This window comes from Mycteria americana, chromosome 2 (assembly GCF_035582795.1).
Source record: "Mycteria americana isolate JAX WOST 10 ecotype Jacksonville Zoo and Gardens chromosome 2, USCA_MyAme_1.0, whole genome shotgun sequence".
In the NCBI taxonomy this organism is placed as follows: Eukaryota; Metazoa; Chordata; class Aves; order Ciconiiformes; family Ciconiidae; genus Mycteria; species Mycteria americana.
The window spans coordinates 92,211,988-92,227,871 of record NC_134366.1 but is presented as its reverse complement, the minus strand read 5'-3'; the positions used below and the strand labels follow the sequence as shown (position 1 = coordinate 92,227,871).

Sequence of the window (15,884 nt, the reverse complement as noted above, 5' to 3'; positions counted from 1 at the left end):
GCTGAAAAAAATATATGGTTTTATAAAATTATCTCCTAAGGAGCCCCTTCTCCTCTCCTTCCTGTATCGAGCCTTTTGTTTGAAAGCCGTAATGGGAAATCAGCCAGGCTTAAATCACAGCCAGTATCTGATACGTGTAAATGAGGAACGCCACAAAATATTCAGCCGAACAGCTTTGGGTTGCTAGGACACCGGAGGTCGGGCAGCACTGAAAGGGCAGATTATTCCCACCCCGGCGCAGGCACAGGGCTCCATTCACGGCGGGGCTGCTGCCTCCGGGCTGCTGCCTGCAAGGGTGCCGCGACCCGGCCCTCCCGGAGCACCCCTCCGGTCTGGCTCCCCGGGACCCCGCACCGGCCCCCGCCAGAGCGGCCGGCATGCAAGCCCCTCTGCACCAAAAATGCCCATCGGGCCACGCACGGTCCGTGCTGGTTTTCATCATTACCGAGGGCTCGCTTCAACCTGGGGGAGCCCAGGACACCGGGGGTGCCCGAGACCTATGCTGCAGCAGACTTGCCGTGGGTGGTCTGGGGATGTGCTTTAAAAGTATGAGGAAACCCGTAACACTGCAGTTAAGATACTTTTTAAGACTCGGAAGGGGAAATTCAAGGTTACAGAAGGTGATGGGGATCCCTGTGATCAGCACAGACATCTACCTGGCTGACAGCAAGAGTTGCATGATGGCCCAGATAAATGACCCAGCTCAGTCCCATGTAATCAGTATGTTAATTACTCCTACATCTTATATCTCAGCATGTCTCAGGTAGCGTCAGTCTAACTTTGGCATTTTTCTTAGAATTTGGTCCTTTGAGCTGCTGCTTTTGTATCCCTACACATTTTGACATTATGAATTCAGGACTTGCCTTGCAGATCTGCAACCAACTAGACAAGGGGGTATCAAGACCAGTGAAACGTGTATGTGTGTGTGTTTGCGGGGAAGGGACAGAAAGTGAAGCAGTTGTTTGTTCTTGTGTACATTCATTTCACAGAAAAGGGCAGCATACATGTTCTCCTTGGAGTGCTTTGTTATAACACAACAGTCCCGTCCCATCCTGTCCCATCCCCTCATTAAGAGCTGGAAAGTCTCCTACTCGAGTTCTTTGATGTTTCTGAGAACCACATCAAAATCAAATTAGATATTTCTGATAATTCTGAAAATTCCATCCTAAACCAAACAAAAAGCCCCTTTACTGATTTCTTCATATATCACACAAACACGAGATGGAGAAGCTCTGCAGATCACAGCTATCTGTGCTGCCACAGAGGCCACACTGAAGGCACAAGGTGAGTCAAGATCATCTGGGCTAGAACAGCAGGTAGGTCCTGTGCTTCCTGCAAGCATTGCTAATAATCGCATTTGGTAGAGCAAAAAACCATAGCGATCTCATTGCTATAGGTCATATATTGGCAATCATTAACACTTGCAATGAAAGTCACCATATATTTTTCCCTCACAAAAAAAATTGCACAAACTACTTGTTTGTTCCAATTCCTATACATCTGTGAAATAAGAGTTAACTACAGAGTAAATTAACTTTGCTTTATTAGCATGGTGCAGACTTATCCGCAATGGATGGGAAGAAACCTCCCTTAACACCAGTATGGTTATCAAACTAACTATTAACTGATCTAACTACACACACACATATACAGAGAGAAAAATGAATTATAATAGATGGTAAAATTACATCAGGACCTAATTAATTTAACATTCAACCACCTTCTGAGTGATTCAATTGTGATGCCACTGTTCATCTCCACAAAGCCTGCAGAATTACAGGCAGGGATGCTGGTCAATGGCCCTTTGTTTCTCTAAGGCAAGCTCCATCTTTTCTTAGTTAGATGAAGCACACACTTAGTTGACTCCATCTATTTTTAAGACGATGCTGTGGAGAAAAGTTCTGCCCTTACTTATGGTTTTACAATCTGCCACGTCACATTTAAATAAGAATATGGCTCTTCCTGCCCCAGAAGTGGATTTTTTTCTGTCCCTCTTCCAGATTTTCTGATCATGGTGAAAACACACCATTGAGACTCCACGATCGGTTAGATGCATTTTCCCTGCTGACGTACCAGCACTACGTTCTCCTGGGACTGGTCAGCAGCATGGACTCCATGCCACTGGAGCAATGGATGTAACAAGTCTTCCCTCCTCTGCACAGAGGAGTCGCAACTTTAGGCTGGATGCACAACTGTAAGGGAGCTGCACGTATGCACATATGCCTCCCTCCTCTTCAAAGCTGTGTGACAAGAGGGATCACAGCTCCAGGTACTCTGGTATGTGCTGCCCAGCATGCCCACAGCAGCCTAAAACCAGTAGCAAAGCATTTAGATGTGTGCTTAGAGCTCAGTGAGGCCAATGAGGTGTAGAGATTTAAGAATCTGGCTGACTTCAGATGCGCTAGGTTGTGCACGCTAGTGGTCACAGGGAAATGGCAATTTTGGATGGCTGAACAGCCATTTCTCCCCTGAGAAATTCCTAGGCTGGCTTAAATATGCAACGAAACATAACCCTTAATGTTTGAGTCAGAAAGAGACACTGAAGATAGAATCAGCTTTCCTAAACGTGACTTTGTTTGCTATGTGAATTGTTTGCTTAGATTAAAAACTTCTGTGAAGCTAATTTAGGTCCTCTTTGGTCCACTGTGGACCAAATACCACTTTTAACAAAAATCATCATTTCTTGCTTTGAAAGACTACTTAATTAATGAAGCTGGACACTGTTTCTTTTTGGCTAAACATGCACAAATGGTGTGGCTGGCAAGCTGCAGATGGACATACTTGTCCTTTTCATGCTGAATCTGGGGCAGCCATTCATTCGAGAAAACCAGTATTGCAGAGGATTTGGCATTTAATCTGGCTTTCTGAAAGTGGATGTCTTCTCTCAACCCATCTACTTTCTCTCTGCTTGACTATTAGAAGTTTTGAGACCCCCAAAAGCCCCTACTTACCACATACTTAATGTTTAAGATCTCTAGATCTACAGAGAATAAGTTTCAAAAATGCCACGATAGATCTCATTATGTAAACAGTGGAAATATAACACAGCACTACGAGTTTGGTGAAGAAAACTTGCCTTTCCTACACTGAACATTGCACAATGCTCACAGGCGTGTATGACTATCCAAGGTGGCAGCCAAAATGAAAAACTTCCCGGTGTCCCGGATGATTTACATGATGCAATGGGCTTCTTGGCTCACCAGCAACTTCACAGACCTGAACAGAGCGTACGCTTACCCTGTGCTTTGGACTGAACAACAAAACTAATACTGTCCACAGGGCCCGAGGAGTTGTGGTGCTACCACCTGCCCAGCAAAGCTCCCGTGAGAGGCACCAGCTGCCCAGCTCCCTATTGCCTGAACGGGAAACGCACATCAGGAACGTGGAGGAGACAAACCAACAACAGCAACCTCAAACCCCATCATGCATCAGCCAAAAACTTCCTGTAGTTTAGGCTGACCGCCATCACACGACTACAACTCAGCTGATGTCCTGAAACGTGGACTTGACAGTTACTACCTTCCACTTCATACAACTGAAACCACAGCCTCATTTCTGTAATTCTAATGACAGTGTTAGGAATGGACCTGCCTTTTCTTAGGCTTATGAACTGCCTAAAACCACCAGAAACTGTAAATTCTGAGTGTAAGTTAGACAACAAAGGTAAGATGCTTTGATGAGCTTTCAGCAAGCGTTTCACATTTAAAGTTTCACCTCGTGAGGTGACTGCAATGTTCTGAAGTGTACTTAGCCCTTACAAATTCATCACAGTGAGGTTTTCCCCCATGAAGTCTTTGCTTCTTTGCTGCATCCTGTGACTAAATTAGGAAAAGCCACATATATATATACACACATAAACAGATAGATACAGGTAAAGAGAAAAAAGTTTAGCAACTGCCCCAAGTCTACTCTGAAATAACATTACCTCCTGCTTTTGACATGGATTTTGTGTTCTGAGGGTAGCTCTGACAAAGGTCTGTGAAAAGTTGGGACAGTACTATAACTTTCAGATAATCCCTATCAGTAATCTAGCTGTATTGGAAATAAATCATTGTTGTTATGCTTCCATTTATGTTACAGGTTGTAAATAATTTTTTTGAATAAGCCAACAAATGAGAAACAAAACAAATCTTATCTTTTTTGAAACTAAGCAGTTCTAGCAAAAGAAATACTGAATACGTATCATTGATGTTCCGCAAAACAAAAATACCTACATTTTGACCACTGTTACCACTTGAGGTTTAAACGGACACATCTTAACATCAGTGAGAGAGGAACAACTACAAGTTATGAGAACCCCCCTTCCCAGTCCCATAGGCACTTTATCAGATCGTATCTCCTCCATCTAGATTTGCAAGGCAAATCTAGGGTTGTTCTTCTTAAGACCAGAATAAAACTCCCATAGACTTCAATGATGCAGGATCAAACCCATTCCCTTCATAACAGGTTCTCTCAAGCAATTTTATCCTAATTTTCTACCCTGTGGCTGAATTCTAATGTTTGCAGAGGCAAGCTCTTTAAGTGGGAAAGCAAGGAGCAAAATGCAGATCCCAGAAGCAAAGGCAATCAGTGGTGAAGAACAGAGCTATTTTACCTGCTGGGTTGGGGGGTTTATTTCATCGGGGGTGGAAGGGGGGAATTGACACAGCAAACAAAGTCAAAAGACACTGCTGTTATAATGTCCTTTCCATTACTACTGCAATTAATTCTTTTTTTCAGGCATATTCCATTTCCTGTATTTCTATGGCGAAAGAATTACTGTCTCAAATGTGCCCCATCAAGTTTCTCCAGTAAAACTACAAAATTAATTTAGACTTCTAGGTGCTGCAGATATCTCACTGGACTCCCTCCACCCCCCAGCACACTTGTCCCCGGTGCCGCGTTCTTGTCATGTAATCAAAGCAAAACTACAGCCATGCCTTCTGCCTTAATAAATTACAGGAATACTACGGTCCTAAACTTTACATAGCTGGTTTTCCTGAATCTATGCCACGGATTGCTGAACAACAGAAAAGATCTTTCTCCAGAAAGCAGCCCATCACTACAACACAGGTCGTCCCCCCTCTGCACACAGAGCTCTATTTCTGCTGACTTTTTCCCTGCTCTGTGAACAATCACTCCTTTAACTTTCAAACAGAGTGTGACTTATTAAAGCAGACCACTTGGCAGCAAAGCTCTCCTGGCATTCGAAAATATGATTAGACCAGTAAATTTAGTTGTTTTTTCATAAACTTGATTCTGCATGCATTTACCCCCTTTAAAAGAAAATACGAGCCCAGAAACATTTCCAGTACAGCTTGCTCAGCCAAACGCCAAGCACCTTCTTTTCTCTTTCTACAAGTGCACTGCAGCTCCAAGTATGCAAGATTAAAACTAGTAAAAAACCTGCACGAATTAAACCCCTTACCTTTTAAGGCTTTTTCACCCTTCAGCGTTCGCCCATTGTGAAAAACTGAATCTTTAGCAGTTGCAGCTATGCACACACATACAGACACACAGAGAACAGGGCTTTCTTCAGCTCACTGGTATTTCAAGTCTTTCATGTGATATCTTTGGCTGTACTTGCTTAATTCATTCCTGCTGCTACTCAAAGGAAGTCAAGCCTAGCGAGGGCTGGCTCTACAGCAATCGCTGTAGATATTCCTGACTAACAGGACACAAGGGCTAATCTCACCTTATAGGCATCAAGAATGTAAATATATTTCACAGCCAACAAATTCCTAAACCTTAAGAGACAGAATGCACAAAATGCCCTAAGACACAGTTTAGCAAGGGAGTTACGAACATTAAAGTTTTTGCTAGAGAACAAATACTCTGTTCCCCAGCTATGCTTCTGGAGCTCTAAGGATGGCTATTTATCATGGACTGTGCATATTCCCTTGCAGTAGTTACCATGAGAACACAGCAAACAGGATTTGAATGTAAATTGCCATCTTGAGATGTGGGGGGATTTTTTTTTTGTTGTCGTTAAAAAAGAAAACTTCCAAAGTTTGATGAAGTACACACTTTTTCCGTGCATACATTTGCATGACAATGCTTGCAATTCAAATACTTGGTAGAGTGCACAAGAAAGAAGAAAAGCCAAGTTCTTTGCTCGGTATTTATAAAAAGCAAATACTTCAGACTTGGGATCAGTAGTTGCAGTTCCACAAATGCTCATCCATGTCACACAATCACATACGAAGGAATTAATAAAACACAAAAAATCCATCAGGTGGCACAAAATGCAGAATTATTGCAGTGCCTGCGGTCAGCCGGAGGCGGTAAGACCCTCTGCTGCTGACAGATCAATTGCTGCAGCAGTCAAAATTCTTCTCCCTTCTAAATATTACACTGAACTACACAGCAAGTGTTACACTTCAGAAGTACCCCACCCCTAGGCTTCTTATTTTCCCCCAGAATTGTTCTGGTACTTTGCTGTTCAGGCCACCTCCTCCCTCCGTCCTGAAGCAGCGTTCGCTCCCCATGCGTCCCCCCACCCTGCTCACAAGAGCACACCGCCACGGTTACTATCTGAGATCCAAAAACGACTCCCACCACTTGTGGACAGACTCCTACCAAATGGGCTTTCCAGGAAACTTGGCAGCTGCGCACGTACGTGCTTCAAAACATGCAAAAATCTGTTTGCCTGCACTGCCTGGAGTTTGATGCAATCTTTACAGCACAGCGTCTGCTCCCTCCACGGCAGCACCCCATCTCAGCTCTCTATCCACAGCCTTCAACACCTCAATTCTAAACTCCTTACACCACGGTCACTGAAAGACAAACTCTTACACACTTAGCAAAGGGATGCCTAGTCAGCCCTGCTTAGTAAACAACAAACCTTGATGAAGAGGGAGGACATGCCTGTCTGGGTGATTGCCTGGAGAGAGGAATGACCTATTTCAGCCCGGCAAGCAGCAACGCTCTGAGATGGGGACAAAGGGACAACCCAGAGGCTCCCGGGCAGCATAACCGACACGCTGCACCACAGAAGTGATGGGAGCGATCTTTTGGAGGCGACACAGAAGACAGGCACTGCCTGTGCAACATGAAAGTCCTTGCAGGAATCGTCTTGTTCCTTCAGCCAGGGATTCAGATCCACACGTAACATTACTGCCGGCACTTTGCGAGCAGGAGCGATTGCTTTCCCCACACCCACTCTCCTTATCACTTTTACCTGTAAAGTCTTCTAGCGCCTGACCTAATTACTCAAGTGATGTGCCAGAAAATGATGCAGCTGGGACACACTCCACAAGTCTTGATTTGAAGCTATGTAATTCTGCAAAACCCAAGGCGACAAGATCCAGGTAGCTGAATTAAGCGGCGTCGACTGGGCACGATGCCACACCTTACGACTGCACCTTCCTGATTATGAACAATAAAGCCTTATGAGCTAGTTAAAGGGCTAAGGATAAATAGCTTCTATTTGGCCCTGTGCACTTGTTGGCCTGCAAGATCAGGCCAACATGCGATGCTTTTGGGAAATGGTTGCTCTCCTCCCAAAGGATGAGCCTGACCCAGGCTGCCCCAGCAAGCCCCATCTGTGCTCAGAGCCTGTGGCTCTGCTTCCTCCAGAAGCAATGACAGCAGTAACTGGCAGCCAGAAAGCCTTCTTAAAACAAGTATTTATTGAGAACAACTGAGATTAAAGAGAGATTTTTAAAACGGGCAGTAAGGATCTCTAATACACGAGCTGCTTACACAGCTGTAAATTAATACTACTAGACCTTAACTTTCTACAGATAGTACCACACACACCCAGTAGCTGTACCTGGGCCATGTAATCTATTCCTTTTACTTTCAAAGTATGACAGAGTAGCTATTACAGTGATGATCAGGCTTTCTATTCCCTTTTTCTTACCGATAGCCAGTCAAGTTTACCCTGTGATCTGCTAGGTCCCAGCACCACAGAACATTGCAGCTTCAGTACAGAAGGACCACCCCAGGGCTCTGGAACTAAATGAGGAAACCATAAAGATGTCTCCATTTAGGGCCTAACACCTTTTAGTTTTTAACTTCGGCACCCAGCATCTTTAAAAACCCACAAAGGCATCTACTCCCCAGTATGGAGACCCAGAGTCTGCTGAGTGACTGAGGTTGGTGTATAAAGCAAAGTATAAAGTAAAAGTTGTGGGTACAACTGCAGCAGGTTGTGCATAGAAGTTTGAAGCCGGACCACTTTATTAAGGATAATTTTTTAAAATAAAGACTTTTAAAAGTAAAGTTTTATCCAGATGCTTAGCAATCCTGTGCTGAAGGTATAGTAGAATATCCTTGAAGCTCAGAGTCACCCTCCCTGCACCTTTCAAGGTTTTATGTCAGTGCTGTTCTCAATGCAGCGGTGTTAGACTTGCAGTGTCCTTATCCGTATTTCTGCAAAAAATCTCTCTACAAGGCAAACTCAGTAATTCATACAGTCAAGGCTCAATATGACAATATTGCAATTCCAGCTTGACAACCAGTTCACATGCTGCATTCACTGAACTCGTACCTGCTCCACACCCTGCACACAATCATGCTTGCAGATGGGGCCAAGCTGTTCTCTCATTGTTCCTTTGTACCATGTTCCTGAGCTGTACTTCTAACTGGTGTTTAGGATGGTATCATGCTATACTTACCTTTGTAATGATTCAGAGCTATTTTAAGAGCACAAGTTTAATTCAGACGCCAAGAGAAATAGGTTTGCATCTTATTTCATATTAAGGGACATCCTGCTTGCTATTCCAGGGTGTCTCATGGCTATTAATAACCTATGCCTCAAAGTACATTGCAGATGCCAATAGCTATACCTTGATCCCTTTAAATGGCTCTGTCCCCAGAAGCGATGTCAGCAATCTTATTGCCTTGACAGTAATTTCCCAGAATGAATATGCAACATGATAGGAGTCCTAAGCCTCACAATTTATTACAGACCTTTTTCTACCAGCCTTCCTTTGAATTGCAAAGTTATTACTAGTTTCACTTTTTCTGTTGCTCCCTGTAACCCCTACCCTGCAGTAGCTGTACAATACAGGTTTAACTTTGTCTCATTTCTCTACCTTACCTAATTAAATTTTAAGGTTAAAAAAATTAATATTAAAAAACATGCAGAGAAACAGAATTGCCCCTTCAGAGCTCAGAAGCTTCAGAGAAAGCGGCTTTTATCTCGCCAGTGGCAAGACCATCTCTGCAACAAGAGGAGCGAGACAGACAATAAATGAGCAGGCAGGGAGGAGAGTAGAGACCCTGCAATCCTGTTCAGGTGGCACACACCAACACAGGTTTCCTAAAAATAGAAAAGTGAAATTCTTGTCTACATCAGATATTTCATGCCAACTCTAATGAAGCCAGGATTTTGCCCATCAGGACCAAACTGGACTTAGATCTGTAACCAAAGAGATGCGCATGAGAGAACAGCCATGTCTGAACCTGTTGAAGTCTCAAGAACAGGGAATTACAGAAGCAAGCTGTAATAATCAAGATTTTAAGAGACCAGCACAGATGAGGCCATGCAGATTCTGCAGGTGGGGGCCACTTGCAAAGATTATGCCAATATATTTTCTGAAGAAAAATCCTAAATGGAGAAGGGAACTTGAGAAGGCACTTGAGCCAACCTGCTGAGGCTGGCTCCTTCTGGCCAACAGGAACTTTTCTGCCTCCAAAAACAGCTTGCATGGGAAGTTCGGACCTTAAATTTACCCTGAACTGTCTCCTGAGCGGCACCAAGGCTTAGCAACTTTATTAATAGCAGCAAGCTGGAAGAAACAGTCATCTGAGGGCTGTAGCAAGGGTTGTAGCTTGTTTTAAAAAGACAGAATTTTGGGGGTTTTTTGTTTGTTTGTTTGGGGTTGGGGTTTTTTGTGTGTGTTGGTGGTGGGTTGTTTTTTTTTTTTTTAATTTAAGGTGCACGAAAAAGGTTAGATGGAGACCAGAAAAGGCAAGGTTGCAGGGAGGAATCATTATTGAACAGAACAGGAGGCAGGAAAAGAAACATGAGACCAAGAAACAGAGAAAGATGTGTCAAAGTTCAAAAGCATGAAATGATACGTAGTTCTGCATGCTGCATTGAAGATAAGAGGAGTTGAGGAGAAAGACCCTTCATTAGCAGAAAATACTCATTAAGCATACCAAGTGGAAAAGTTTCCACGTTATGGCTAGTTCAGAACAGACTGGAAGCTGTGAAAACAGATACACTGATTGTTCAGGGGTCTCCCGAAGATTAATGGGTCCTCTGTTCTTCTGTCTGAGGCCTGCTCGCTGAAACGTCTTATGACAAAAGGTCGCGTACTCTGTGCGCTCCCTTTAGGAAATTGCTCTAATGAGTGTAGATCCTGCTTTGATATGTAAATCTTCAGTGGTTTACTGCATATGCTGAGTTGTTTTTGCTTGCCACTGTAATATATTCAAAAATTAAACTTTTGATCAATTAAAAAATCCAATAATTACTGTAAATTCTCAATCTCTTATCCAACATGAATACACTTTAATGTCTAGAAAAGCAGAGGAAGTACTGTCTGCTGCACATTCTGCTTTTCAAAGGCTTGAATTTGTCTTCCATCTGCTCAACCTCATTCACCTACAGAATTCAAACATACTGCCAGAGTAAAACTGCTCTCGAGCACCACCGGCTCCTCCCCTCCAGAGTTACAGAGGATGCTCGCTGAAGGTGTGTCACCAATTCGTACCCAACCCAGAGAGCAGCGATTAGCTTGACAGGCTTTGCTCCTGATAACACAACTTCTGCTCTCTCCTTGGCGAGTCCCTCTGGTCCAGCTCTCCTTTAATGCTGTGTATTTCAAAAAAGCAATTAAAACACCTTTAAAACCTTTCTTTTACATCATTTGTTATTTGGCAAGTGCTGTTGAAGTATTTTTTAAAGAGTGACATTTTATCATTCCATATGACCATCACTGCAGAGTAAAAACTATGGACGGAAAACACAGGAAAATGCCCAGTGAAGATTTTTACTTTCTTTAAATTCCAGTTTCTCCGTTTCAGCGGCTCATCTGACCGTTTCAAACAGTTATGTTTCTAACCAACCCTGCACAGCGAGTCACGTATGCGGTAATCCTTGGTAGTCCATGCAGAGTTAACATGTCTCTGAGCCATGCTGGTTCAGAGCTATGCAAACTGACCCACCTTATTTTCTTTTGTCTAACTGAAAAGAAGCAACAAGTTGTATGGCAGGATAAACTACGAAATGTTTAACGTGATGTGCATCCACGGAATCCAGCTGAGCTACAGAGGAGCCAAATGCCATTCACATGCCTGTTTTTGTACCTGCACCGTTGCAGAAGGAGGAACACCAACAACATCACAAGACTGGCACTAAAAATCACTGTGTCTGTGAGACATGGCGGAACAGAGAGCAGTGCACAGCAGACAAAACTTAAAACAGTAAATCCCAAAAATGCATTCTGAGAACACTTCCCTGAGTGAAGAATGCCATCGACAAGTACTATATAGGGCTTTCCTTCTCATTTTCCATCAAGTCTTCTACTGAATCAGCTACCACAGGTAAACTGTGTGACCCTTTTCTCTACTCTTGTTCTTCAAATAGGATTTCTTATTTGGTAAAGCCATTGAATCAAGTTAAATTTGCAATCAAATTAAAGCAAATGAAAAACAAGGACAAACATTTTTGTGTAAGATTTCAGTGACATTTTATACATACTTTGAAAGGGATTGTCTACAGGAATTTCCCAATCTGTTCCTGCATACAATCCTGCAATTAGACGTGGTTTCCTGAGACTGAGGCGCTCTCAAGCTCCTTCTGCTTGCACAGCTGCTAATTCTGTGAGAACTTTATTTTAATGATAGTAAAATATATGTGCAGATACAGTAGCATATGCCAAATTTGTCAGGGATGGAGCATTCTAGTGGGAAAAGACCGGCAGAGCAACAAGGAACATGGGAGTGGGAACTCAGTGGTTTCCTTGCTATGGAAATGCAACAAGCGCCTGGTTCTTGCATCAACCATGGCAAATCCTTGTGACTTTGGTACTGTGGAGATGAGCCTTACTCGGATGCAAAAGGACAAATAAAGAAAACGTGCGAGTTATTGAAATTCTTCTTATACTCCAGTGGTAGCAGGTGGGCGTTGTAAGCGTCACGGGGCTTCCACGTGGAAAGAGAAGCAGGGAAGAAAACAAGCTTTCCAAAACTGCCCTTCCTCAGTGATCAGGGGCTTTGCTGCACACATACGCTCATTGACCCCAGCTGCCAGCCAAGGCGCTGCCATCCACGTGGGGTTTGGCTAGCTGGTGGCTGCACACCTCAGAGCACCAAACACTTCAGGATGCAGAAAGCAGGTCGTATTTACTTCCTGGCTGTTCCCTCTTGCCAAGGTTCCCGCAATCCGCGTGCTGACACACCATGAGCAACAGTGCAAAAGCGGAGTTAAAAACAGTTAGCAACTGAAAACATGTGAAGTCGAGGATATACCACCCAGGTAATACAAAACCATGCAATGCAATCTGCCTCGTTTGATGTTTTAGTGTCCTGATTAACCAGAAATCCCAGAGAAATGTAACATGTAAAACTGGATTTATAGCAGAGTCACCTATTTCTCAGTTGCAATGTGAAAACCATAAACCAGATTTGTTAGCACCCCTGCCTCTTGCATTTGTGACCCAAGCAGACCATACTGAACAACGGTCTATAAAGCCAGAAACAGATGTGCAAAATCCCAGAACATCAGGACCAGGCTAACAATATTAACTTCAGCAATTACTATAACATTACCCCTTCATTTCTACAGAGCCCTCCATCATATCTAAATAAGTCTTGACATTGCCTTTTATTATCTGTGACTCAAAAGACAAATCGATACAGTAAGCCTTAGTTTCCAAGTCTGTTTTAAAACCTAAGTCTGTAACACAACAAAACAGCCAGCATGAAGACACCTAGTATTGTACATAAATTGAAGGACTAAGAGTCTGATGACAGAGAGTTGGTCATTCCCACCAATTTTGCTATATGCACTACCATTCACTTCCTATCGTGATTTAAAACAAACTTTGTAGTTTTGACATTTTCTTCCTAAAAAGGCTCTCACAGGGTTGTCAAATGTGCAGCGCAGCCTTCTACCTTCCTTTTATAACCATCCTTAGAGCCAGTCATTTATCAGAGTTGTGAGCAAGGACTATTAAAAAGGTGCGCAAAGACACGGCCCACCTGCAAAAAAATCAAAAGCCTTTCCCAGTGCCTTCACCTTGCAGAGCCTTTTACCAAGTCAGTGAAGAACGCTAGCCTCTGCTTCACACAGTGGTAAATAACCAAGCAGGCAGCGAAAGATTAGGCCTGAGACATACAGAAAAGATGGGCGCGATTTTAAATCTTACCTTCTGCACGTTGGGTTTGATGCACCGAACAAAGAAAGGATTTGAAGAACTCAGCGTCGCCATTAAAGAATGAAGCGATTCCTAAAACACAGGTAGAAAGAAGACAGTGCTTCACAAGCTGACTTTTTGTACAAGCAAAATACCCCAGCAAAAGCTCTTGCAGCTTAGCGCTACAGACAATATCTAACTGCAACACCTAGTGGTTCATACTAGAAATTACCATACTATGTAAACTCTTGCTATACAGTGAACATACAGAATCAATACATGCATATTTGTGTCTTCCACTGGTCCTTCTGATCGAAACTATCATAACTGTTTTATAGCGAACAAGACATAAACAAGATATACAGAATGATATGAAGAAAACTGTTCATAAGGAAACACCAAACTGGAAAGTTGCTGTTTCGGGGATCTTTTGAATGACTGCTTAGGATCTACATTCCCAAATTGCTACAAGTCACAAGGAAGGATAAGGGGTCTAAGGTAAAACTGAAGTAACCACAAAACTAGATCTCCTCTTTTCATTTCAACTACCCCATACCCACTCATTTTCCATTTTCCCTGCCATCAGCAGCATTTTGTGTACAGGAATTTCCTCTCTCCTGTGCAGTCTCAACCATTCTTACTAAAAGGACACTCCGATAATAAATGTACATCAACAAGAGGGTAGAAGAAATGATAAAAATGTATGAAAAAAGAGTTACTTTAGAATATAGTAGCCATTGTTTTATCAATACTAGATTTTAAAACACTCCCCTCCCAAAATTAACAAAAATTCAGTGAAAGATAGGGTGGTAAAGAAAACACATCTTACTGAAAGACAATGCTAACAGCATTAAGCAGACAGTTTCACAGTTATTTCATGTGATAGCTAATTGCATTTAACAACAAAAAGAGAGATTATAAGGTTCAGTGAAAAAAACCATGGAAGAAAACATAGGGTTTTTCCTAGTTTTAGAACTCTGAATGACCCAATAGACATTAGACTATCAGTTGTCTGAACCTCAGCCTGGAGATAAAAATCACAAAAATCCCTCAGTCCTTTTATGATTATTACTTTAATTACACATACACCCCTTTCCCTCCTGAGCCGTCATTCCGTATCTTACTCCAACTTGCCTCATTCTGTATCATTACGTATGATAAACCATTTTAAACTGAAGTCTTGCATTTACTTTGCAGGGATACAAATGACTGTACAGGAGCAGAGCCCAGGCTCTGAAGAGCCCAGAAAGCTAGCAATGATAACGTTTCACCCCTCAAAGGTGGCACTGGGTACCAGGCAGTGGAGAGAATATAGAGCAGGCTGCCAAAGAGACAGAAGATTCCCTTTTTAAAGAAGCAAGGCTGTGTGTCCTACCATATGTTTTGGAGCAAAACTGCCAATGGCAGTCTGTTACAACAAATTCTTGCTTCAATCTGCAAACCAAGGGCTTTCTTGATGATTAAACATGAAGTGATAAAGGCAGCAGGCAGAGTTGTGGCTGTGCACAGGAACTGGTACAGAGCAAAGGCAGCAAATGGTGAAGTGACTGGGAACATAAATGATAGTTCTTGGTTCGTTTGCCTTTGTCAGCCTACGGACCAGGAGTTGGGGACAGCAAACATTAAACAGCCAGAAGATACAAAGACAAGTATTTTTGTGTAAAGACAAATATTTACAGCTTCACAAAGTAAAGGCTTCATCTGTATTAAACCTGTGTGAACATTACAACATCTACGGAAAACCAAGACAATTCTCAGACACAGGCTACTACTTACACAGATTGGAAAAGTTGGTCAGTCTAAACAAAAATTATTTAATCTGTTTTCACATCCATCTGTGGTACAGACAGCCAGATTCTGCACGGTGCTGAACACCTCTAAGTCACTGTCAAGTGACGAGCTAATCTGAAGTTTGCCCTGTTTTAAGCAATAGGCTGGAGCAGATGGTAAACAACCTCACCTATTCTGTGTGCACCCCCAGGCCTGCATTAGGCAGGCTGTCAAATGAAGAGAAGAGTTAAGCAACCTATCATGAGAATAAAACTGTGAAGGCAAAGTTGTTCTCTTCAGTTGAAATGAGATGGACTAATCCCTAGAAAGCTTTAAAACATGGAAAAAACACCCAACCTAATTCTTTGGGAACAGGATGATGTGAAGGTCAACCTCTTGTAAAGCAGCTCAGCTGGTTAATGATCAGTTACTGCAGCTTTAGATAAGCAGCAACGATATTTTGATTTCATGTTTTATCATGCTTTATGCTAGCCAGGGGCCCTGACAGAGAAGAGAAGGAACTCTACAATGTGTTCTACCTTGCAAAGCAGATGCAAAAACATGGTCAATTTTTATACTGTAACATCTTAAAGGTCTACTTTGCACAGGTACAAAGACTAAGTGGAAACAGTACCTTCTGCTGTCCCAGACAGCTAGCAAATAATACCACCTCATCACAAGAAGCGCGTCTTGTCTGAGACGAGCAATGGCAGCACAAAGCAAGCTGTCCAGGGAATATAACATCAGTGTTTCTTAATAAAAGACACTGTGTTTGCCCCAGCATTTATTCCTTGCTGTTCTGTCCAACAGTTAGCAATAGTC

General features: G+C 42.7%; 1 protein-coding gene across 1 annotated transcript in view; it reads right to left on the bottom strand.

The window, feature by feature from the left end:
- Positions 1–15,884, bottom strand: part of MYO10 (myosin X) — a 172,657-nt gene that overhangs the window by 43,812 nt on the left and 112,961 nt on the right. Inside the window, exon 19 of the mRNA XM_075493997.1 lies at positions 13,305–13,385. Within this exon, the coding sequence (XP_075350112.1) occupies positions 13,305–13,385 (81 nt within the window). The remainder of the gene's footprint in view (positions 1–13,304; positions 13,386–15,884) is intronic.